Here is a 24,698-nt window from a genome sequence, read left to right on the forward strand (position 1 = left end):
TATACACAAAAGTTGTAAGAAGATATTAATGAGAGCAAAAATATATTATATTGACTAGTAACAAAAGAAAAAGCAATGAGGAACCAGGTTTTTTAATAAACGGAGATGGAAAGCTTGTGATTCCTGGAAGAGAGAGATTAGGATGATGTGACAACATTATTTTAAAAATATGTTAAATAAAGATGAAAGCCATAGTGAAATAAACTGGAATGAATACAGTAACAAAAAAGATAATAAGGAAATAAGTCTTGCAGGGGTTGAAGAAGCATTAAGGAAGATGAAGAATGGAATATCCCCTGGGATAGATGATTTGCCTGTTGAACTGATCAATGTTTCTGGTAGTACAGAACTGAAATGGTTATATGACATCTTTAGAATGATCTGAAGAAAAGTGATACCTGATGATTGGACCACAGGGATCATTATTCCAATATATAAAAAAGGCTCAAAAAGGGAGTGTAGTAACTATAGAGGAATAACATTATTATGTCATTGTGAAAAGATTTATGAAAGAATAATGGTAACAAAAATAAGAGATAAAATAGAGAAAGGTCTAAGATAAGACCAGTTTGGTTTTAGAAAAGGACAATCAAATACTGATCTGCTTTTTGCTGTAAGAGAAATGAGGGAGAAACACTAGAAATTTGGAAAATGCCTATTTATAGCATTTCTTGATTTGGAAAGAGTCTTTGATTAGATTCAATGAGAAAAAGTCTGAGAAAGGTTGAAAAAAGACAGGTATAGAAAAAGAACAATTAGTCATGATCAAGAGTTTTGTGAAGACCAAATTTGGTAATTCAGAGGGATTTACACTTAGTAATGGACTGCGACAAGAAAGTATCACACCTCCATTTCAGTTCATTGTGGTAATGAATAATGCCCTAGATATACAATTAATGACAAGAAAAGAGAAACAGCTGTATTTGCAGATGATGATGATGTGGGGATTTGGGCATATTCTGAAAAAGAACTACAGAAGAAACTGGACAAACAAAACATTATGACAGAATTATGGATTACATATTAGTGGGAAGAACGAGAGCACGAGTTTAAATCATAGAGAAAATGTAACCATTAATGGTGTTAGACTCAATGGGCAAGTCTTGAAGAACAGTTTAAAGAACACTTCAAATATCTGGAAGTATACTTTCTGGATGGAAGTTTAAATCAGGAAATAATGAGGATGATTTGAGGACCAAATGTTTTTTAAAAGTGTAAGTAGTCTACTTTGGGACAGTGATGTTCCACTGAAGTGCAGCTTTTGATTAGCATAAGTTAGTTTTTGGCCCAGTCTGGTTTATGCAGCATAGACATGGAGACTAAGAAAAAGAGAAATGAGTAGTAATAAAAATGAAAGTTTTCAAGACAATGTTGGCAAAAACAAGGAAAGACAGAATAAGAACTAATAGGACTAATAGAAAGCAAATATTTGCTTTCTATTAGTCCATTTTGATAATTTTTATGAAAATTATTTTTATGAAACTTTCACTTTCTTCATTCGGCTTTGAAATAATGCTGGATCTAATATCCACTTTACTTATATAATTTTGCATTGCCGAACTGAAGCCTTTTTTTTGGCTCTTTATTTTAGTAAAATCCTCTATAATGATTTTCTATAAAATTTTGACTTATGCTAGTTTAGTTTCTATAGTTTTACTTCTAAATAAATTTTCTTTTTCAACTAGAGAAGATGGGGTTAGATATTAGATTAGTGCATTGGATTGGAGATTGGCTATCTGATAGGTATCAACAAGTTGTGTATGCGATATCCAGGAAAAGGAAAGTCACTAGTGGAGTGCCTTAGATGCCTGTTTTAGGGCCATTACTGTTTAACTTGTATATTAATGGTATAGGTGAAGATTTGAATGGAGATATTCAGTTCACTTGGGCAGTGCCTACATTTTCCAAGTAGTCCACACTAAGGCAACTCATGAATGCCGGTGAGTATATTCCTGTAAGCTCTCTGGTCAACTTATTTTTTGAAACTTTTATAGTTTCTACATTCAGCTTTGAAATAATGCTTGGTCTAATATCTACTTTACTTATATAATAATTATAAAGGTTTCAATAGTTTATTTCCTATGTAATTTATAGTGTTGTTCTCATTTTCACTGTTAGAAAATTTTTTTTTTCAAAAAGGAGATATATTGGGATAAAAAGTTTAACACAAAGCAACCATAACTTCCATATAATAGGGAATGGAATAATTTGCAAAGTAAAGATTAATGCAGAATATACAACTGGTGGAGGTTGCAGGAAGTGGAGGAGATAAGGAAACTAGGAATAACAGTGAACAAGAATATAAAATTTAGGCAAAATATCGCTAAAAGTATGAGGATACGATAATGGATTAGGCAATGATACAAAATATACTGACAAGCAGAAATAAGGAGGTTTTGGTTCTCTTGTGTAAGACAACGATCATGCTACTGTGCCAAGATATGGGTACTACTTGTTTTGCAAAGAGATGAGGATATTCTGGAAAGGTTCAGAGACAACTGGCTAAGATGGTTTCCAGTCTCTGTAATGATAGACATGTAAAAAATATTGAAGAAATGCAATTTACTGAGCCTCATGGATAGGAAAAGGTGGGATATAATTCAGACCCATAAGATGGAGGGGCTATTGGTGCATTAATGTGGACAAAGTTTTTAATAGAATGGGGAAGATAGATATAGAAGAAGAGGACATCTACCTGGAAGCTATATAAGCTGTGAGCAAGATGGTGAAGAACAAGTTTTTTGTTTGCAGAGTGCAAGGTGAGAAGAATGCACTGCCTAAGAGTGTGGACAGCAAAGAAACAATAATCGAGTTGAAGGCACAATTTGATGAGCTGTAACTGTGACAGTAGAACCTCCCACAAATGGGAGGTTCTACTGTCTTCTGACTCCATAGAGGTCTCATGATGATGATCATGATAATAATATTTGACTTTTATTAGTGCATCTTTAAGGCTCTACTACCTGACTGTGGTTTTAAACTCTTTGAATTTCCTCATATGCAGGTAAGAATTCTTAATCCTAATATTGCTGCAAATCATCATTATCATTTATTAACATAGTTACATTTGACTACATCATCCATGTGCATTTATGAATAGAGAAAAGGCAAAAAAGAACTACAATATATGTGGTACAAACCAAAAAAAATCACCCAATAAAATTAGATATTGCAAAGCTGGTGAAAGTAACTCAGAGGATTGCTCCAATACTGAGAAGGATGCTGACCTACAGAGCTAAAAGAGTTATTGTTCTGTTGTATAAGACCCTGATCGCACCACACTTAGATTATTGTTCTCAAATTTGGTCCGCTGGTTTTGAAGGGGATAAATTAACTCTGGAAAGGATATAGAGGTGAATAACAAAAGATGGTTTCAGGACTGTATAATGTTAGTTATGAGGATCGGCTGAGGAAATGTGGACTGCAGAGTTTGGTAGATAGAAGGAAGAGGGGTGATATGATTGAGAATTTTAAACTGTTAAGCAGTAGTTACAGGGTTGACACTGGGGAGTGCTTTCGCTTGGTGGAACAGGGGAAAGGAGCTAGGACAAGGGGCCATCCCTGGAAGTTACAAAAAGAAGCTGTGAGCAAGAGGGTGAGGAGTGGTTTCTTTGCATGAAGCATGATTGAACTGTGGAATGCATTGCCTGATAAGTAGTGAGAGCACAAATGGTCAATGAGTTCAAGGAGTGGTATGATGGACTTTGTGTTTCCTAGGAAGGACCTCCTGTGATGAGTCTTTTGACTCCATATAATAATAATAATTTTTTAGAAGACTTCTAATTCTTGATGTGATTTATTCCAGATTGCTAAAATATCATCCATGAATTCATCCATTAATGAAGCCAAAAAGTAGATCTGGATCAAAAGTAGACAGTTATTTTCTGTGAGATGTTCCAGAATTGTAGAACTCAGGTAGCACATTGCAATTTCTTCATCTTGTCTGTTAAAACTTTCTATTCCAGCTGAAATATCTGGAGTTCATGACAAGTGATTCAAATGAAGAACAGAAACATGGGCTGTTAATAGTAGGCATTTAATAATATAAAATTTCTGTGATAGGTGATGTGCTGATATGTGATAAAATATACTGACCACAGGAACATGGTTTCCGATAGACTGAATTGGATAAGGAACCATCCATGTTATTATTATTATTATTAATTCGTGATACCTCCAAGGAATCCAAAGACTCATTGATGGAGTGCACTCACTCTCCACAACTCTTTGTCTCTACCACTTAATCTACTAACTATACTGAACCACCACTCCCATCATCATCTACACCAATGCCATCTACTGCCCACCATCACCACTAGTATTTTTTGTCTGTAAATTGTGTGTGTGTTCTCAAGGTTGATTTGTCTGTATGCGGGATGAAATACCCGAGTTTCCAAGAGAAAAACCCTACTACCTCCGTATGAGATCAGCTAACTCTCCTTAATTATTTTTATTATTTTAAAATATAGTTACATACACACACCTGTTTATATCAGATCATAATAGTATTATATTTACCTGGCTCGCATGACTACACATGAAACGATTCTATTCTATGTGCACCTAGCTTGTTGTTTTTGAATTTCCCTAATTCTATTTTTTAAACTGATGATGCTTTAAGAAACTTAAACCAACATCAGTGTAACAGAATTAAATATCTTTGCACTGTGTTCACATGGATGTTATGTTTCTTTTATAGATTTAATTCCCCATCCCCAGTCTATAGTAGCAACCAACAATATATTTTGTCATGTTGCCCGTTATCTAACAGTAATCGCCTCAAATGAATCTTCTTCCTCATATCTAAAATTTCTGCATCATCTTCTGTCAATCAGGTCTCACTGATGCTGATAATTTTTGGCCAAGGTAACCTGCCCAATGTCAAAAACTCCTTATTTTATTTCTAATACAACTGCATTAAACATATTTTGATATTTCCAGTTCTCACATTCATTAGCCTCAAGAGTGACTGTGTGCATGCATGCACACACACACTTATCTGCATCCCTTCACTGCATTACTTCTCAATGAATAAAACTTTTTTCAGATACATAACTACAAATCTATTCAAGTAAAATTTATCAGTAATATACATGTGCTCTTGTTCATTAAAAAATCCACTTCATACATCTAAAAACTCTACTCTTTCTTCCTACTATCTTTGCAATGACTCATTTGCAATCATGGTCCTTCTAATAAATACACTAATGTCATACCATGTCAAGGAAATAGCACTTTAGCTTCATCAAATGACTTAATGTTTACTCTATCACTCTTCTTTTTCACCCCTTACAGTAACCCTTTCATATTTTGCACATTTCATATTTCTCTGATTTAAATCATCTATACCTACCAAATTATTAACTCTTTGCATTCTAAACAGTTTTACTAGCATCTTTGATCTTTTTAGCAGAAAAGCATAATTATGCGATGCACTTATCAATAAATGACTATTAATTTGTTTCAAGGAAATAGCACTTCAGCTTCATCATGTCTGTTTATCTGCAATGAAGCAACTTAATAAGTAATTTTAAATTTTATTAAAATCAGACAATAAATGGCACTACCTGAAAACCAAAACACATTTTTCACTATGCCAATGATTCTAATAAGTTCATTGTGAGAGTGGTAATGCACATATCCTTCAAGATATCCTTGAGTGTTTACAATTTCAATTGTTCTTTTGAGATATTAATCAGACTGAATGAACATAATCATACACCTATTTAGTTGCTTTTTATTTATTGAGTAATGCTCACTGCTTCATCATTAGTTCAATTGCTCTCTTTATTCAAAGATTGAATGTAACTTGTAATAATTTGCTTGAATTTGTTTATTAAATAATGTGTACAAATTTACTAACTTGTTTTTCAAAAATTTTCAACATGAAAGCTACTAACAATTAGAGAAATCTTAATATGGAAATATGCTTTACTAGATACTGAAATATCAATTTCCTAAATGACATTAAAAAATTTGTGTTAAAATTGAGGAGTTGTTTGGCTAAGTCAGCACATGAAAAAGGAATAGCTGTTAATAATGACATCCTATTGTAAATGTAAAATTTAGATTGAAGTTGGAAAATGCATTAATTAAAACAAATTAATTAAAATTAATGCATATAGTTCAGATGAAGCCTCTCCAGAGCATTTTTTAAATGAAAAAGACGGTTTCATATAGCTGGGTATATTCTGCACCAAAGATACTGAGGTTATATTACTGTTAGGAAACCCAAAGCATTGATAAGACAAATTGGAATTAAATGATAGTGAAGAAGTACAAACTCCGCCATGGGATCCTTAGGGATCTCATGCCAGTCCCAAGCCTGGATAAAGGAGGAGGGTCAGTCGGATGAGTGTCGATGCTCTGACTGTAAAGAAAAAACACGATTGTTATCTGATGCCTGTACAATCAACAGCTACAACATGCCGGCTCGGGCGTTGCCCAGATAAACAAGGCCTGCGATACCAATCGAGTGATCAGGGTTGGATCGAAAAGTGGGATACCGAAAAGAAACAGAAACTAACAGAACTGTTATCAGTAGGAACGTGGAATGCGCGGACACTCTGGATGTCAGGAAAATTAGAACTACTTCGTGAGGAAATGAAGAGATATCGGTGGGATATACTAGGATTGGCAGAGATGAGATGGACATCATCTGGAGAGATCAATGGATGCTAAGTAATATGGTCAGGACATGACACCATGCATGAAGCAGAAGTTGGCTTCCTTCTTAGCAAAAGAGCTTGAGAGGCACTGATAGGCTAAAAACCAGTTAATGAATGAATCATAGTAGCAAAATTTCAGGCAAAGCCATTCAACATATCAATAGTCCAGATATATGCACCCACATCTGACAGCACAGATGAGGATATTGACTTATTCTACAAAGATCTGACAGAGACAATAGAAACAATACCAAAGCAAGATGTGCTAATTATTGATGGAGATTGGAATGCCAAAGTTGGAATAGATAATGATAGTTCGGATAGAGTCATGGGAAAATATAGTTTAGGAGAAAGAAATGAACGAGGTGAAAAATTGTTAGAATTTGCTGTGGACCATGAGATGATGATCTGTAACACAAGATTCCAACAAAAGAGTGTAGAAAATGGACGTGACGATCAAATGATGGGAAAACCAAAAACATGACTGATATGATTATGATTAAAAGAAGATGGATAACATCAGTACAGCAATGTCGAACTTTTCAAGGAGCGGATATAGACTTGGACCATAGTTAAGTGATCGCAAACATCAAGATGAAATTAAAAAAGAAATATAAACCCCAACATCAGAATAGAAGAGATACAGCACGAATAAGTGAAGCAGAAATAGAAAGAAGGTACAGAACAGTGTTAGAAGAGAAACTTAAAAGTGTGGAGAAAGAAAAAAACCCGAATTTAAGAGTGAAAAGAGTAATGAAGGCGATAGATGATGCAGAAGAAACAGTACCAGAAGAAGAGAGATCAAGAAGAAATGGATTATACAAGAAACACTGAAGTTAGTACAGGAGAAAAGAATGTTGAAGATAAGAAGGGATACATCAGAACAAACAGAAGAGCAATATAGAAGAAGGTATAATGAGGTGAAAAAAAAAAGCAGTCAGAATGGATAAGATGAAATGGTTAGAAGCCCAATGCAACAATATAGAACAGTACTATGGAGAGCATAAAACAAGGGACGTATACAAAATGATCAGAACCATTAATAGAAAGTGGTAACCAAAACAGACCACAATTAAAAATGAAAGAGGCAAAGTATTGATGAATAAAGAAAAAATTGTACAGCAGTGGACAAGATACTGTAGTGAGTTATATGAAGAAAAACTAGATTCAGATAGCATTGGGAAACTGACTGAAGAATTGAAGCAGATATCACCACCAGGTAATGAGCATGATATGGACATTTTAAGAGGAGAGGTAGAAAAAGCAATAGGATGGCTAAAACACAACAAGAGTCCTGGTAATGATAACATTACTGGAGAAATGATTAAATATGGTGGTGAAAGTATGGTTACAGAAATGCACCAACTATGTAATATGGTATGGAAAGAAGGGAAAATGCCAGAGGAGTGGGTGAAATCAATATTAGTAACAATATACAAGAAAGGAAATAAGCTAGAATGTAAACATTATAGACCAATTGCCTTGATAAGTCACCTTAGTAAAGTGATGATGATCATATTGACAGAAAGATTGAGAACACAATTGGAAGCATACCTTGCAGACGAGCAAGCAGGATTTAGGAAGGATAGAACTACAATTCAATAGATTTTGACAATGAGGTTAATAGCAGAGAAAACTAGGAGAAAAAACAAAAACATATATACTTGCTTTGTTGATTTTCAGAAAGCATTTGACAGTATTGACCAGAAAGTGACATTAGCAGTTCTGGAATCCTATGGAATTGATAAAAAACTAATAGCTATATTAAAAGATGTTTATCAGCAGCAGTCAGAATAGGTGATGATTTGGGGAAATGGTTTAAAACAAGCAGAAGTACTAGACAGGGAGATCCAATATCACCAAGTATTTTCATCGCACATTTAGAAAGAGCAATGGATAAAATGAAAGAAGATGCCAAAGGAATATCTGTACATGGAATGAGAATTAACAATCTGAGATTTGCAGATGACATTGTTATTATTGAAGAAGATGAAAGAGAACTACAAAAAACACTGAAATTGTTAAATGAGGAAGAGATTTGGACTTGTTATGAACTTTGAAAAAACAACGACAATGGTATTTGGTGTGAAGAACATGAAACAAAAGATACAAGTGGATGGAACTGATATAGAAAATGTAGAACAATTCACATATTTGGGAAGTAAAAAAGAAATAAAGATCAGGATTGCGAAGGGAAGAACAAATCTGAAGGCCATGGATAACATCTGGAAAAGTAAAGTGATCAGTCCGCAAACAAAACTAAGAGTACTGAAAACATGCATATTTAGTGGTGTACTGTATGGATCTGAAATGTGGGTAATAAATAAGAATCAAGAAAAAGAATTTTGGCATTTGAAAGAACTTGTTACTGGAAGATTCTAAGAATAGGATGGGTACAGAAAATCACCAATGAAGAGCTCTATCAGAAGATACAACCAAAACAGAATCTAATGCAGAAGATTATAAAACGGAAGCTGCAATTATTTGGACACATCTGTAGAATGAGTGAGGACCGGAAGATAAAGACATTTATGTTTGGTATTTTGGATAGTTTAAACAGAAGTGGTAGACCATACTGAGAATGGATAAATGATATAAAAGACTGGTGTGGAATGGGTGTACAAAAACTGCGACACTGTGCACTGGACAAAGAAAGGTGGAAGAAGATAGTGAACCAGGCATCAGACATCAACGGGCAGTGAGCCCATGGTTCGTGATGATGATGATGAAGAAGTACAGCAGATCAACATGAAATATATAAGATCTCAAAAAGGACAAGTTAATCTTTCCTTGACTAAATTTATATCTGGGTATGGTAAAATATTCAGCTGCCTATTCTGTATGCAATTGTATGACTGAAGAAATATTGCAATGCTAGTCTTCCTGTACCAGCAAAATGGAACAGAGGAAAGCTCTTTAACATCAAGAGAACTAGATTTATGATGGCATATAGATATTTTTCTCGATACTCTGAGTCTGCACTAGGAACACCAAATACAATCTTTCTCAAACAGTAATAAGAAAAAATAAGGAAAAAAACAAATCATGTTAAAAAGTAAATAGATGAATAGATAGCTATAAACAAATGAGAGCAGCAGCAATGATCATCAGAAAATCATAGGAAATCGTACATAAATTATTGTGTGTGTGTGTGTGTGTGTGTGTGTGTGTGTGTGTGTGTGTGTGTGTGTGTGTGTGTGTGTGTGTGTGTGTGTGTGTGTGTGTGTGTGTGTGTGTGTGTGTGTGTGTGTGTGCATGCTATATTAAATAATAATATAAACAAAATTCATTAGATTATGAAATGCTCTATTAAGGGCATTTCAGCTTTTCTAACTTTTCTAGCATTATCTAAATTGTATTGTATATGCCCTTACAATACAATACAATTTAGATAATGTTAGAAAATTTAGAAAAGTTAGATAATGTGATGTGATCTTTGATCTCATCATTAGTTAGAGATAAAGAAATAAATAAACAGACAATTTTCCCACCTGGTATAACACTGTCAAAGTAATATGCAAGGATACCATAAAGAAAAATGTCGGCAATTAGCATTAGCATTACACCTCCAACAGAAAAATCATATTTAAAGAGATCTGCAGAAGTGAATCCTCCCAAATTATCCAGATTTGCTATCTACAAACAGAAAGATATGCTCATTTAAATGAAAAAGAACATTATCTTACTTCATATCAAATTTTTAAAAAAATCATCATAGAAGGATAAGTAATAAATAAATGCTAAACATATAATACATTCCACATAAATAAATCCAGTATCTCAGTAAACACAATGGAAATTTGTAGAGCATTACTGGAAGAAGTAAAAGCTCTAGGACTTTCTTGTTGATATTTCATTCCTGTTGCAAACCTGCCAAAATTCAGGTAGACTATAGGCAATATGATCTTCAATGTCTTATGTCAATGTCATGTTTGTAAAATTGGATGAGCCTCTTGATGTTATGCAGTTTGGTAGTGTAGGCAATCTAAGGGAGTGCACTGTTATCTGGGCTAGATGTGTGTGTTGATAAAATCTCGGATTTTATGACCATCACCTCCTTGTTTAGATTTGGTTGAAGGTCATATGTTTTCTTTCAAACCATGCTCTTGTTGGACGTAAGAGTCATGCACTTTCTGATCTATGTGTTTCACTTTCCTAACATCAACTGTGCATTCAGTTGCACCTATGAAAATTGCAAATCAATTTAATTTAGTATACTCCTGGATGTAAAAAAGAGGATGATAGAGTTTGGACATTATTATTATTATTACGTGACACTTCCAAGGAGTCCAAAGATTCATCGAGGGAGGGCACCTACTCTACAACTCTCTGTCTCCACCACTTAATCTGCTAACTACAGCAAACTGCTACTACCACTCACCTACACCAGTGACATCAACTGCCCACCATCACCACTAGTACTTGTTGTCTGTAAAATGTGTGTGATTCAATGATGAAAAACCCTGTTACCTCCATATGAGATCGGCTAACTTGCCTTTGACTGAAAAAAATCCATATAAAGATTCCTCTCATCACAGTGAGAATTGAACTTAGGCTTTTCCAATCGAAGTTCACAAGTACTGTCATTCTTCCAATTGTGCTATGAAAGGATTTAGAAAAAAGAAATGTGAGCTGGAATAGTGTTCATGAAGAAAGAATACGGAAGAAAAGAAAAAAAAATGAAGGCTTTCTGCCTAAACTATGATATCCTAAGTTTAGGCAGATTTGAGTTTTATAAAGTATCAGGAGTTGAGGAAAAAGAAGTAAGGGTTAAAATGAAAAAGAACATCAAATGTTTTGAAGGCTGAAGAGGCAATGAACATGACATGCTGAATAACATTTGTGCTGAAATGTAACAAGCAGAATAATGTGTTTATGCCAGGATAGGCTATATGTGGAACTCAACCTAAGAAGAGAAAAGTGATTCTGGTTGGTTGGTGAGTGGAATGTTATAAAAAGTGACAGAGAGTGAGGCATGGTCTTTCTTTTAGGAAATAAGACAGGATGATGTTTTAGTGGCATTAAAATTTACTAATTTATCTTCAATCTAGTTAAGAATGGCTACAAGATCAGCATTTAAGGCAATGGCCACAGAATATCTTGAAGCTTGGATCAACTGAGCACTAAAAGGTTTTGTAAATGACAAAGAATATATTGTCATCAGCAAAACTATCAATAGGACTGAATATTAGTGAGCAACAATCATTGATGTATAGGAGGAAGAATGAAGGTCAAAACAAAAAAGCCTTAAGATTCTCCAGTACTGATAAAAAAAATCAGAGAATAAGCTGGCAATCTACTCACTAAGAGCAGCACCATAATACAACAAGAGAGCTGTGATGCTGACTTCATTAAATACCTTGGAAATATCAAGAAAAATTACATGAGTTTCTCCAAATATTTTCATGGCCTGTGTCTCTTGAATGGTCTTCCTCTGTTTCGTTTTCCTTTTGATTTATATTTTAGTATTCTTTGTGGTAGCCTATTTAGTGGCATTCTATTCACACATTAAATCATTTGTTTCTATGATTATTTGTTGTTTTGTAAAATTGACTCTTGTTGTAGTACTTGTGTAAATTTCTGTGTTTCTTTTTTTTTTCTTTTCATCTAGTTAGTATATCCAAAAATTTCATTTCTGCTGATCTATTTTTTCATCATCCATGTTTCACTTCCAAATGAGAAATGTATGAAAGGAAAACGGAAAACGAAACTGGAGGCAGTATGTTTATTGTAAGTCTTTTGAGAGCAAATAAAAGAAGGATGAAGAGAGTAAGAAGAATGACAGCAGTGAGTTGAAAGACAAAATGTGTAAAATGCAGCTGACAAGGTTAATGTTATAAGTGGTATGACTGACTGTAAGAATGAAAAAGTGGGAAATGAAAAGAATGACCAGATGGTAATGGAAAAGATAGTGCACTTACATGGAGGTCTCCACAGAACATAGCATGAGATTGAGTTGTTGGAGAAATGCCTGGCAGATGATATGACAAAGAAGCAAAAGAAAGGGGAAATGCAAGGGGAGAGAAAGCAGAGTATGAAAATGCAAAAGCAGAAGAATAAGGATTGGATTCTATATGGCAGTTCACTGATAAGAAGAGTGCTTGAGGAGAGGTGAGAGTGATGAAATCATGTCTTCTTGTTGCTAAGATTAAGGATGTTAGTGATGCTGTAAGGATGCATAGAGTGAAGGTGAAAGAGATGCTTATTTTGCATGGCACAAACTGAAAATGACTTGTGGTATGTAAGAAGATATGAAAGAGTTGCTAGTACATACAAAAAAAAAAAAAAAAAGAGTGAGAAGGTAAAAGTTGTGAGTGTGTTACCACAGTATGAGAGAAGCAAGTCGAGATGGAGAGCTATGATCAAAAATGAATCAGTGCACAGATTGTGCAGGAGGAATGGTGTGGAGTGAGTTTGATGGAAGGAAGGATTATATAAGGTGAATGGCTTGCATTTGAATGAATTTTAGGTCAGGAGTTTTGGAAAAATGTTGTTCAGTGAGAAGTCGGAAGTACAGAGTCAGGGAAACTAGAATGTTTAAGGGGATGCAGGTGAGCGTGGATCCAGGCAACCTACTACAGGTTAATAAGTAGAAGAGTGATTATATTATGCCAAATGTAGCAACCCAGGTTTGTAATGTTAGTGGGCTAAGCAACACAAGGTGTAAGGGAGAGTGTGGGATGAAGGGAGCTTTGCAGTTTATGTACACTAATGCCAGCAATATTCAGAATAAGGGTGAGGAGTTTTTGGCATTGGTTAGCTCAACATGGTCAAAAGTTATAGCCATTAGTGAGATTTAGTTCACCAAAGATGATACAGTCATAGGAATAGAATGCAAAGGATATAGTATCTTTAGAGAAGACAAAAAGAACAGGTTGGGAGAGACGTCTTGCTAATGATAGCAGAAGAATTGAAGCCAAAAAGAGTAAAAGTACAACAGGAGGTCAGGAATGCAGAAAGCAGTTCGTTTGAGGCTATCTGGTGTGAGATACAGGCCAACAAGAAGAAGTATATAAAAGCTAAGGAGACGGGTTTCAGCAGTGCTGTGGCATAAAAATTTGGAGGGGAAAGGAGTTGGTGATACATGAAAGGCGGCAAGGATTGTTTGAAGAAAGCAGTATCAGAATGTAAATGGCTTTCTTGCATCTAATCAGGTAGGAGTTAGATGGATGAATAGCATCATTAAGCAGGAGTTGCAAACAAAGAAAAAGTTGTGGAGGGAATATAAAGAAAAGATGATCAGTATGCCAATGAACAATACAAGGCAGACATAAGAAGAGTGACCTGTATGGTAAGGAAAGCCAAAGCTAATTATGAAAGGAAGTTAGCTGATGAGACTATCCTAAAGAGTTCTTTTGTAATGTGGGAGTAAAAAGAAGAATAACTATGGAAGGATGACCTTAAATAAAAAGTGCAGATGGTGGGATGATAACAGATGCAAACCAAATAGATGAATTACTAAATAATCATTTTGCAAAGATGTACCTACCTTCTGAGTGATGATATTGAAATGCCAGATGTAATATCAACTGATGGGGGGGGGGGGAAGTTTAAAGAATTGATAGTGCTTAGGATATTGTTTAACTTTAATGCAGAAAAATGCACCTCCTCTGACCAAACTATTTAATTTAAGCTTCAGTTCTAGGAAGGTGACAGTGGCAAAATAGCCCCACTGTATGAAGGATGCTCATGGCAGAAGTAGTAAATTACAAGCCAATCAGTATCTCAGGGTGGTTAAGGTTTCACTGTTTAGCATGAGGTAGAGGTTAAAACACACACACACACACACATCAGGTGTGAGATAGTAGAGACTAACAGAATTTATTTTATTATCCCCTAAGAAACACAAAGTCTATCATACCACTCCTTAAACTCATTGACCGTTCTCGCCCTCACCACTCTATCAAGCAATGCATTCCACGGCTCAACCACCCTCCATGCAAAAAAACCACTCCTCACCCTCTTGCTCACAGTTTCCTTTCGTAACTTCCAGGGATAGCCTCTTGTCATCACTCCTTCCCGCTGTTCAACCAAGTGAAAGAACTCCCCAGTGTCAACCCTGTAACCACCTCTCAACAGTTTAAAAGTCTCAATCATATCACCTCTCCTTCTTCTATCTGCCAAACTCTGCAGTCCACATTCCCTCAGCTGATTCTCATAACTATCCTTGTACAGTCCTGAGACCATCTTTGTCATCCGTCTTTGTATCTTTTCCACAGTTAATTTATCCCCTTCAAATCCTGGGGACCAAATCTGAGAACAATAACCCAAGTGTGGTCTGATCAGAGACTTATACAATGGAATGATAACCCTCTTATCTCTGCAGGTCAGTGTCCTTCTCATAATTGCAGCAATCCTCTGTGTTACCTTCACCACCTTTGCAACATGTCCCCTAAACTTCAGGTTTCTATCAATCATCAACCCCAGATCTCTTGTCTCCCCAACTTCCTCCAGTTTAATTCCTCCCATACAGTATGCAGCATCCCATCGATGTTTCCCAAACCTCAAGACCTTACATTTTGCTGCATTAAATTGACACCCCCATTCATTTGCCCATCTATCTAGCTTATTCAAATCCTCTTGCAGGGCTACCACATCTGCACAATTACTAATAATCCTTCCCAGCTTTGCATCATCCGCAAACAACTGAATATCCCCTTGCAATCCACTGGCAATGTCATTGATATAAAGGTTAAACAGTTTATTGAATTTTTTTCCCATATATAGGACAAATTAAAAAAACAAATTACCAAAATCTTAAAAAAACATGACTTGACCTCTTGTTACAGATCATATTGAAAATTGACATCCCTTAACCACTGCACTGTCAGAGCGGTTAACCTAGTGGCTTTGCACTTTGCAACCATATGCCTAGGGAAAGAGTGTCCTAGGTTCCATTCCCATCAATGACATGAGGAGCTCAAGGATCTTCCTCAGCCATAGCCAAGGGCGTGGACAGCAGGTTTTTTCCCGCCAGTGTATCTGGTGTTTTTTCATCCCACAAGCAGGCAAACCGGTCCAAGGACACACACAGATTATAATCAGGAATATTGACTCAGTCATAGGTCTGATTCATCAGTCTATGCCAGTTCCGGAGCCCGGATAAAATATGGGGGGGGACTAGATGGTACCGTGAACTCCCGTAAAAAGGGGGAACACTGTATCATCACACAGAATTCATTTATTTATTTAACCACTCCACTAAAGACCAACCACTTCCCCTAGACCTACCTGGTGTATACCAGGTCCCTTGCAGCTGTATGCTGTCCTACTTTTGCCAAACAGGCAGGACAGCGAATAGCAGAATTTCAGAACACAAGGATTACATCCGTTTTCACCAGTATAGACACTCTGATCTTGCAGACCATGCTCTGGATACATGCCACAGAATACGGTGGAAGAAAGCCACAATAATACACAGTAGCAAGTTCAAATTTGAAAGACTTTTCATGGAATCAGCCTCAGTCCTAAGAAACATGCCAAACCTCAACAAATTTGGTTGCATGAGACTGCCCCAAATTTTGGAGATGTACATCAGGAGACCCTCAGCCCAACGGCCAAGAATACATAGCCTGCTAGGGGGCACTATCAGGACTTTTAGAAGAAACAATAGCTTCCTGGTTCATCCTCATTTACTATGTGTAGTGCCTGCATGCATGTGTCTTTATTTTAAGTTCCTTTGAAGATGACAACGTGACATTGGCAAAATATTGGAAATATATATTTTAAAGTTAAATTTAATTTATATTCTAGTATATGTCGTGAATTCCTTAAGTTAATTAATAATCACATTCTATAAAGAAATCCCAAATTTACATAACCTTAGAATACTATTCTCAAATTTGGAGTGGTGCACTAATTCCCTAAAACTTTTTTAATATCAATCCCACACATAAAGGATTACAAAAGCTATATCACATCAGTGCCTTGTGTGAGCAATTGATTCTTGATTATTCCTCTCCCATAGAACTCACAACAAACCACTGACTCATCGATGGTCTGTCTGCTTTATGCCTTTTCTATAGGCATTTTAATTCCTCTTTCACTTAACTTGCATCCTTTATACTTGTTATCTGAGGCTGAAGTTACATATGCAGCAGCAGTTGAACAACCATTTACAGTTCAACTGTCAACTTTGAAAATTCACTTTATTAAATTAATTGTATAATATGAATTCATAGATTTTATATCAATCCTATTAAATAAATAGCCTAATATGATATGTATAAGTCACCATCTATGATTATGTGCTTAAATTTATAATGCATGTATGCAAGTGGCACATCAACAATGTCAATATTAAAAAAAAAAAAAAAATCTTTGACACACCAAGGTAAAAGGTTCGCCATCACTGATCTAGAGGATAGACATGTGAATGATAGTTCATTTGAGGCAGTGTGGTGTAAAATAGTGACCAATGCAACCAAATATATAGTTGGTTACTGCTATAGGCCAGGGGGGTACAGGAGGGTGATATTGAATTCAAGCAAATTAGTGCAATGAGTGCAGGGTTAGTGATTATTATGGGGGATTTTAAATATGGTGATATCATTTGGAAAGAGGAAATATCACATGGCAAAAAAGGAAATGGAATTCATAAACTTTCTAAGAGATAATTACTTGAAACAGCACATAACTGAAGGGACTTGTGGTGTGAGAGTGTTGGACCTAGTCATTGGTTCAGAGAACATATGCATAAGTAAGCTGTCCTCATTACCTCCAACTGGTGAGAGTGATCATGTGGTATTGACTTGGGAGGTTGCAAAATTTGTGGATTTCTCTCTTAAGAAGGGGGTAGATACGGAACTACAGGTTAGCTAATTATAACAAGCTTTGGAGTGAGCTTACAGCCATCCCATGGCAGAACATATTGCAGGGGAAACATGTTAGCAGTGCATGGGATAAAATCAGCAGGTGAGGAAGGCAAAATCAGAATGTATTCTACTGGTCAGGAAGACAAACAAGGTACATGTTAGATAAGTAGTAGTATCAGGCTTGATCTGCAAAAAAAGAAAATGTTATGGAGAATTTACAAGCAGAAAGGCAATCAGCACACCCATGAGCAGTACAAGGCTCAAGCTAAGAAGGTTACCAGCATAGTAAGAAAAGCTAAATCAGATTATGAGAAGGCCTTAGCCAAGGAGATTAAGGATAATCCCAAAGATTTCTTCTGCTATGTGGCAAGTAAAAGGAAGAATGACTTTGGAAGGATAACCTTAATTGGTGCTGATGGTATTGAGGTGACCAATTCAGATGTAATAGTAGAGTTACTGAGTGATCACTTTTCAAAAGTCTGTCACCCAAGTGAGGATATCTCTGTACCTGTAGCAATAACTAATGTGAGAATTGAAGTTAATAAATCAGAGATACTTAGTATATTGCAGAATTTAAATGCAAACACTGCTGTAGGTTTAGATGGAATATCAGCTTGGGTGAATGTGCAAAGGAATTGTCAAATATTCTTACTTAGTTATTTAACTTAAGTTTGAACTCTGGTATGGTCCCTAGGGAGTGGAAGAAGGCAAAGTAGTTCCTTTGCATAAAGGTGGCTCTAAGACTGTGGTAGTTAATTACAGACCAATCACCATCTCAGGTGTGGTGGTAAAAGTATTGGAAAAGTTGGTTAAAGACAGAATTCGAGAATGGGTGGATCAGAATAGGATACTCTATAGGGGGCCAACATGGTTTTGTTAAAGGTCGATCCTGCCTTAGCAATCTATTAACTTTTTATAATAGAATGACATCTGAGTTGGACAAGGGAAATGGCTACACAGTGATACTACTCGATTTTGCTAAGGCTTTTGACAGGATACCCCATGGAATGCTGTTGTGCAAATTAGAACAGATGGGGATGGATACTAAACTGATGATATGGATAAGAGAATGGCTCATGGAGAGATACCAGAAAGTAGTGTATGGAGGAGCAGAGTCCAGGATGAGACAGGTGACCAGTGGTGTGCCTCAGGGCTCTGTGATTGGGCTGTTATTGTTTAATTTGTACATAAATAATATAGGAAATGGCTTAAAGGGAGATATTTAGTTGTTTGCTGATGATGCAAAGTTGGGTAGCGCAATAAAAAATCAAGCTGATGTTGAGAGTTTGTAGGATGATTTAAAGCACAATTGGAAGAACGACAGTACATTGCCCCCTTCGATTGGAATAGGCCTAAGTTCGATTCTCGTAGCGATGGGAGGAATCATTATCTGGACGATTTCAATCGAAGGTGAGTTAGCCGATCTCATACGGAGGTAGCAGGGTTTTTTCTCCTGGAAACTCGGGTTTTTCATCTCGCATACAGACAAATCAGCCCTTCAGAACACATGCAATTTACAGACATAAAATACTAGTTGTGGTGGTGTTGAAGGTCAGTGGTAAATGGCATTGATGGAGATGAATCGTGGTAGACGTTCGGTGTAGTGGTTGAGACAGTTGTAGGTGTCCTGCGATAAGTCTTCGGACTCCTTGGAGGTATCAGGAATAATGATAATAACAATAATAATAATAATAATAAATAAGCTCTTAAAATAGGCAAAAGGCAATAGATGTCAGTTATGCATTTTGGGATTAAAAGATTACCAGCTGTGTACCATATTGATGGAACAGTACTCCAAGAGATAGATGAGGCTAGGGACTTGGGGATGTTGGTTGATAGGGAGATGAAGTTAAGTGGGCACATTGCTAAGGTGCACAAGATTGCAAATAGGATTATTGGTTATTGAAGAACACACTAACATCCAGAGATAAAGAGGTTATTATTCCCCTTTATAAGGCATTGATACTTCCACATTTGGATTACTGTGCTCAAGTCTGGTCACATGGATCCCCTGGAGATGAGGAGGTTGTGGAGAGGATTGAGAGGAGAGTGACTAAGTTGGTGAGTGATGTAAAAAATGTTCCCTACATTGATAGATTGAGAGCTTGTGGTTTGCAGAGGTTGTTTGACAGGTGGAGAAGAGGGGATATGATAAACATTTAAATTACTAAAATTTTTATAAGATTGATGCAGGGGAAATATTTCAGCTGTGTAACAGTGATGGAAGAACAAGCGGTCATCCCTGGAAATTAAAGAAAAGTGTGGTTAACAAGGGTGTGAGAACGAGGGTTTTTCGCCTGGAGGGTGGTGAATGAGTGGAATGCATTGCCTGACTCAGTTGTGAGCTCTTCGTCTGTAAATGAATTCAAGAACACATATGATAGATATTGTTTTGATAGTTTGGGTCTCCCGCGATGAGTCTACTGACTCCATGGAGATACCCATAATAATAATAATAATAATAATAATAATAATAATGTTTTAGTAATCTATTTACTTATTACAATAAAGTGATATTGTAATCACTTTATTGTAATAAGTCCAGCTTCACTGGACAGAGAGGAGGGATACACAGTAGTATACTTAGATTTTGAAAAGCCTTTTGATAGATTACCACATGATAAGTTAGTCAGACTGGAGGAAATGGGGTTGGATATTAGTGCATTGGAGCGGAGATTGGCTATTTGATAGGTATCAACAAGTTGATACCTATCAAATAGCCATGAAGAGTAGAGAAGATGTTGTGGCTTTACAAGAAGACTTGAATAGATTGAGTGAATAGGCATGGGAATGGGGGGTGAGAGTTCAAAGTTGCAAAATGTAAGGTTTTAAAATTTGGGAAACAAAGATGGGATGTAGAATTTATGCTTGGTGGGGATATATTGTCGGAGGTGGAGAAAATAATTATCCACTATCTCCCCCGGAGATCGTGGGGTGATAGTAGATAAAGATCTGAAATTTAGGGGACACATTGCCAAAATCGTGAGAACAATACGACGAATTCTAGTAATGATGTGGAGGACAGTGACTTGTAGAAGTAAGGAGATTCTTGTTCCATTGTATAAGGCTCTTAATAGGCCACACATGGAGTACTGTGCACGGATTTGGTCACCTAGTTTTCAAAAGGACAAAGAGATGTTGGAAAGGATCCAGAGCTGACTGACTAAAGTAGTTTCTGATCTCTGGAATGTCGTATATGATTAAAGGTTGATAAGATGCAATTTACAGAGTCTAGTAGATAGGAAGAAGAGGAAAATGATAGAGACCTACAAGTTAGTAAGGGGTTGTTATAGGATCAGTGTTGAAGAAGTTTTACAGAAAACGATAGGATATCAGGGGAGAACCAGAGGTCATCCCTTTATAAGCTGTACAAGAAGGGTGTGAGCATGGGAGTGAGAAGCAAGTTTTTTGCATGCAGGGTTGTGAATGATTGGAATGCCTTGCCTGAGAGTATCATGTGTAGAGAATTTAAGTTTAAGGCACTTTATGATGAGCTGTGTGTATGACAAAAGGAACTCTTACATGAGTTTTTGACTCCATGAGGTCTGAAGATGATGATAATAATAATATACTGATGGTTCAAGAACTGATACCTATGTTATCTGTGCTGCTGTTTCCTGACATTATTATCTCCAACCAGATCCCACCTGACTGCAGTAATTATACAACAGAGTTGCATGCCATTCAGCTTGCACTTGTGCATATAAAAGAAAACTACTACCAAAAATGTGTAATTTATACAGACTCATTGAGCTCTTTGCAGACAATCTTCTCCACTGTGTATAATCCACATCCAATGCTGTATGAGGTGTTACACCTGTTGTACAAAATGAAACCCTTAATTTTGAGGAAAATGAGACAAGTACGAGCTGATCTTGCAGATACAGCTGCAAGATCAGCTCGTACTTTCTCCACATACTGTTTGACAGTATCCTATAGAGACTACTGACAGTTTATAAGATCAAAGCTAATGGCAATCATCATGGCAGGAAGCACTGACAAATTATACGACATTAAGCCTGAAATTCAGCATTGGCATTCTAGTCAATGTATAAAGAGAAAAGAGGAAGTTTTTCTTGCTAGGCTCTGCATAGGTCACAGTTATCTTACACATTCTTGTTTACTGAGGGCTGATGATCCTCCCACGTGTGAAAAAGGCAATACATGTCTCACTATTTGTCATATTCTGGTGGAGTGCCAACACTTTACATGAGAGAGGAATAAAATTTTTACCTATCTAGTCAAGCCATATACACTTAGGCAGATGTTATCAGACTCAGGCAGATTGCATGATGTTTTTAACTTTCTACAAAGAATTAATTTATACAAACACACATGACTGTAATTTTGTTTATATGTAGATACTGCATTTCTTAACTTAATTTTTCTACATACATATTACTTACTATTTTTTTTTGACTATTCGTGTATTGCTGTAACCTTTGCAATAATTTTATTTATATGTAGATACTGCATTATGAAACTTAATATTTGCGAATACATATTGTTTATTAATTTCTATTTAATTATATTTGTACTTCTGTAACCTTTGTTGTAATTTTATTTACATGTAGCTTCTAAATATCTAGGAAATGACAACATAAACTAGATAAACTAGATTATTAATTTTAAAACCTTAATTAATAACTACCTATATTTCGACAATGTTACAATGCCATCTTCAGGGATCACAAAACAATTATATGTGCATACAGGCACTCACACTAAGCAAATAAGGCTGAAGAAAAGCAATAAAATTAGTCCTAGAGCCCTAAATGGTGCCCAGAGTGTCTAAGTCCTAAACTGTAATCAGTGTCTAAGCGCTCACACAGTATACTGACAACACCTCCTTCACACATAAAAACCTCATCTCACTTTAAAGCCAGTAGAAAACCTCACACTCCAACATACTGACATAATGGTCATTTTGATATCTCCACCTTATTCACATGTCCCACTCAAAGATACCTTAGACCTCATCCGAGCCAAATTTCCTCCTGATATCTCAGCCTTATTTTAGTTCACCATTCTTGAGCACAGGCTATTTCATTTGGCAAGGAAAATTCTACAAACAGATAAAGGGGACAGCCATAGGTTCTCCATTCTCTCTACCCCTGGCCAACTTCTTTTTGGAGACCTTTGAAGAAAAAGCCTTACTCTTCCCCAAATAAACCCACTGTCTGGCTATGCTGCATGGATGATGTATTCTCCATTTGGCTGCATGGCCTGGATACATTCCACAATTTTACAACAAGATTAAACAATCAACACCCCATTTTACCTTGGAAAAGGAAAACAACAGTAGTCTCTCTCTTTCCTAGACACTCTGATTACACACCAGCCTGAGGGATCCCTGGCTTTCTCCGTTTACAGAAAACCTATACATACAGGTAGATACATTCACCAGCAGTCACCCCTCCCCCTTCAGATAACAATGCCCTAACCACTGAACTGGACCATATCCTTAACACTTAGAGAATGGCTTCTCTCCTTCTCTGGTGCATCAATCTGAAGATTGGTTAGTTATAGCAGCACGTCATAACATCCTGTCTCGTGACCGCCTTTTCATCTCTTCATAACTCTTAGTACCAGTTAGCATCATTATGTTATTTATATATGAAATTATGAAATTTTTGGTCTGCCTCATGGCCTCCTTCCTTCTATAGTCCCCTCTATTATTTCTGTAATCAGTCCCCCATGCCTCAGGTGGTGTCCAATTAGACTTTTTCCTTCTCTTATTGATGAGGTTCGTTAATGACTGCTCTTCATGAACTATATTTAGAACTTTTACATTACTTTTTCTTTCTGTCCAACTAATTTTCATCATCTTTCTCCAATACCAAAATTCAAATGTCTCCAATTTATTGATGTCTTGTTTTGTTAGCATCCAGGTCTCACAACCATATAATGCAATACTCATATGTATGTTTTCACTAGCCTTTTTTCTGAGCTGGATGCTAAGTCCTTTACTGGTAAAAATGTTTCTTCTATTGTAGAATGCCTTTTTGGCATTCTATGAATGCCAAATGCTAGATTTTATGATGTGTCCAGGTCAAACCCAGAAGGAAGCTTGGTCACAGATGTTGCTGGTTGGAAAAGGGAGGTTCCCTGTTTCACAAGAAACCACAGGATTGGAACTTGGAATGTTAGAAGTATGAACTAAGGTAAGCTGGAAATAATAAAGATGGAAATGGAGCGCAACAAGCTGGATATATTGGGAATAAATGAACTTAGATGGACAGGAATGGGCCATTTTCAGTCAGGGGACTATATGGTGTATTACTCAGGACATGAGACAAGTCGAAAAAATGTAGTATCTTTCTTACTCAAGAAAAAGATGGCTAGGTATGTATTAAGTTATAATCCAGTGAGCGACAGAATCATTTCTCTCAGAGTGATTGGACACCCAATGAATATGACCATCATTCAGGTTTATGCACACACTACAGAGGTGCCAGAAGAAGACATTGAAGAATTTTATGGCAAGTTACAAGAAGAGATGCAACACCAAAGTGAGATTTATGGCTACTTATCGGAGATTGAAATGCAAAAGTGGGAGAAACTGAGGAACAAGGAATAACAGGTCGTTTTGGTTTAGGTATTCATAACGCAGGGAAGAGACTAGTTGAGTTTTGTGCAGAGAATTCTTTGTTTATTGCTAACACCTGCTTTAAATAGCACAAAAGAAGATTGTATACAACTCTGTCTCCACTAACGCTATCTACCGCTGACCACTACCACTAGTATTTCTACAGACAATCACAAACATCCATGCCCATGGCAGGATTCAAACCTGCAGCCTTTTGGCTGGAGAGCGGATACACTAACCACTCGGCCAGCCAGGCTGGCACTATGGGAAGAGATCAAAGATATAATTAAAACAGAAGCAAAGAAGAATATTCCAACAATTTGTAAGAATAAGAAGTTTAAATGGCTGTCAGAAGATGCCACCAAAACTGCTCAGGAAAGGAGGAAAATGAAGGCCACAGGAAATTTGAAGGAAGTATGGCATTTGAATGCAGAGTTTCAACAACAAGCCAAAAGAAAAATACTTTAACCAGGAATTCCAACAAATAGAAGACCAAAACAAGAAAAGAAAAACAAGAGATCTTTTCAAAAAGATCAGAGAACTAACAGGGAAGTTTAGTGCCAAGGTGACAATATTGAAAAGTAAACACAAAGGATATCTTACAGAAGCTGCAGACATCAAAGAAAG

General features: G+C 36.4%; 1 protein-coding gene across 1 annotated transcript in view; it reads right to left on the minus strand.

Annotated features, from left to right (window-relative positions):
• The window catches only part of LOC150092928 (cholesterol transporter ABCA5-like), a 640,434-nt gene that overhangs the window by 481,112 nt on the left and 134,624 nt on the right, over positions 1 to 24,698 (minus strand). Inside the window, exon 7 of the mRNA XM_090414108.1 lies at positions 10,160 to 10,304. Within this exon, the coding sequence (XP_090270234.1) occupies positions 10,160 to 10,304 (145 nt within the window). The remainder of the gene's footprint in view (positions 1 to 10,159; positions 10,305 to 24,698) is intronic.

Source organism: Typopeltis vanoorti, chromosome 24, assembly GCF_054136105.1.
Source record: "Typopeltis vanoorti isolate ZY-2024b chromosome 24, IOZ_Tvanoo_1.0, whole genome shotgun sequence".
Lineage (NCBI taxonomy): Eukaryota > Metazoa > Arthropoda > Arachnida > Uropygi > Thelyphonidae > Typopeltis > Typopeltis vanoorti.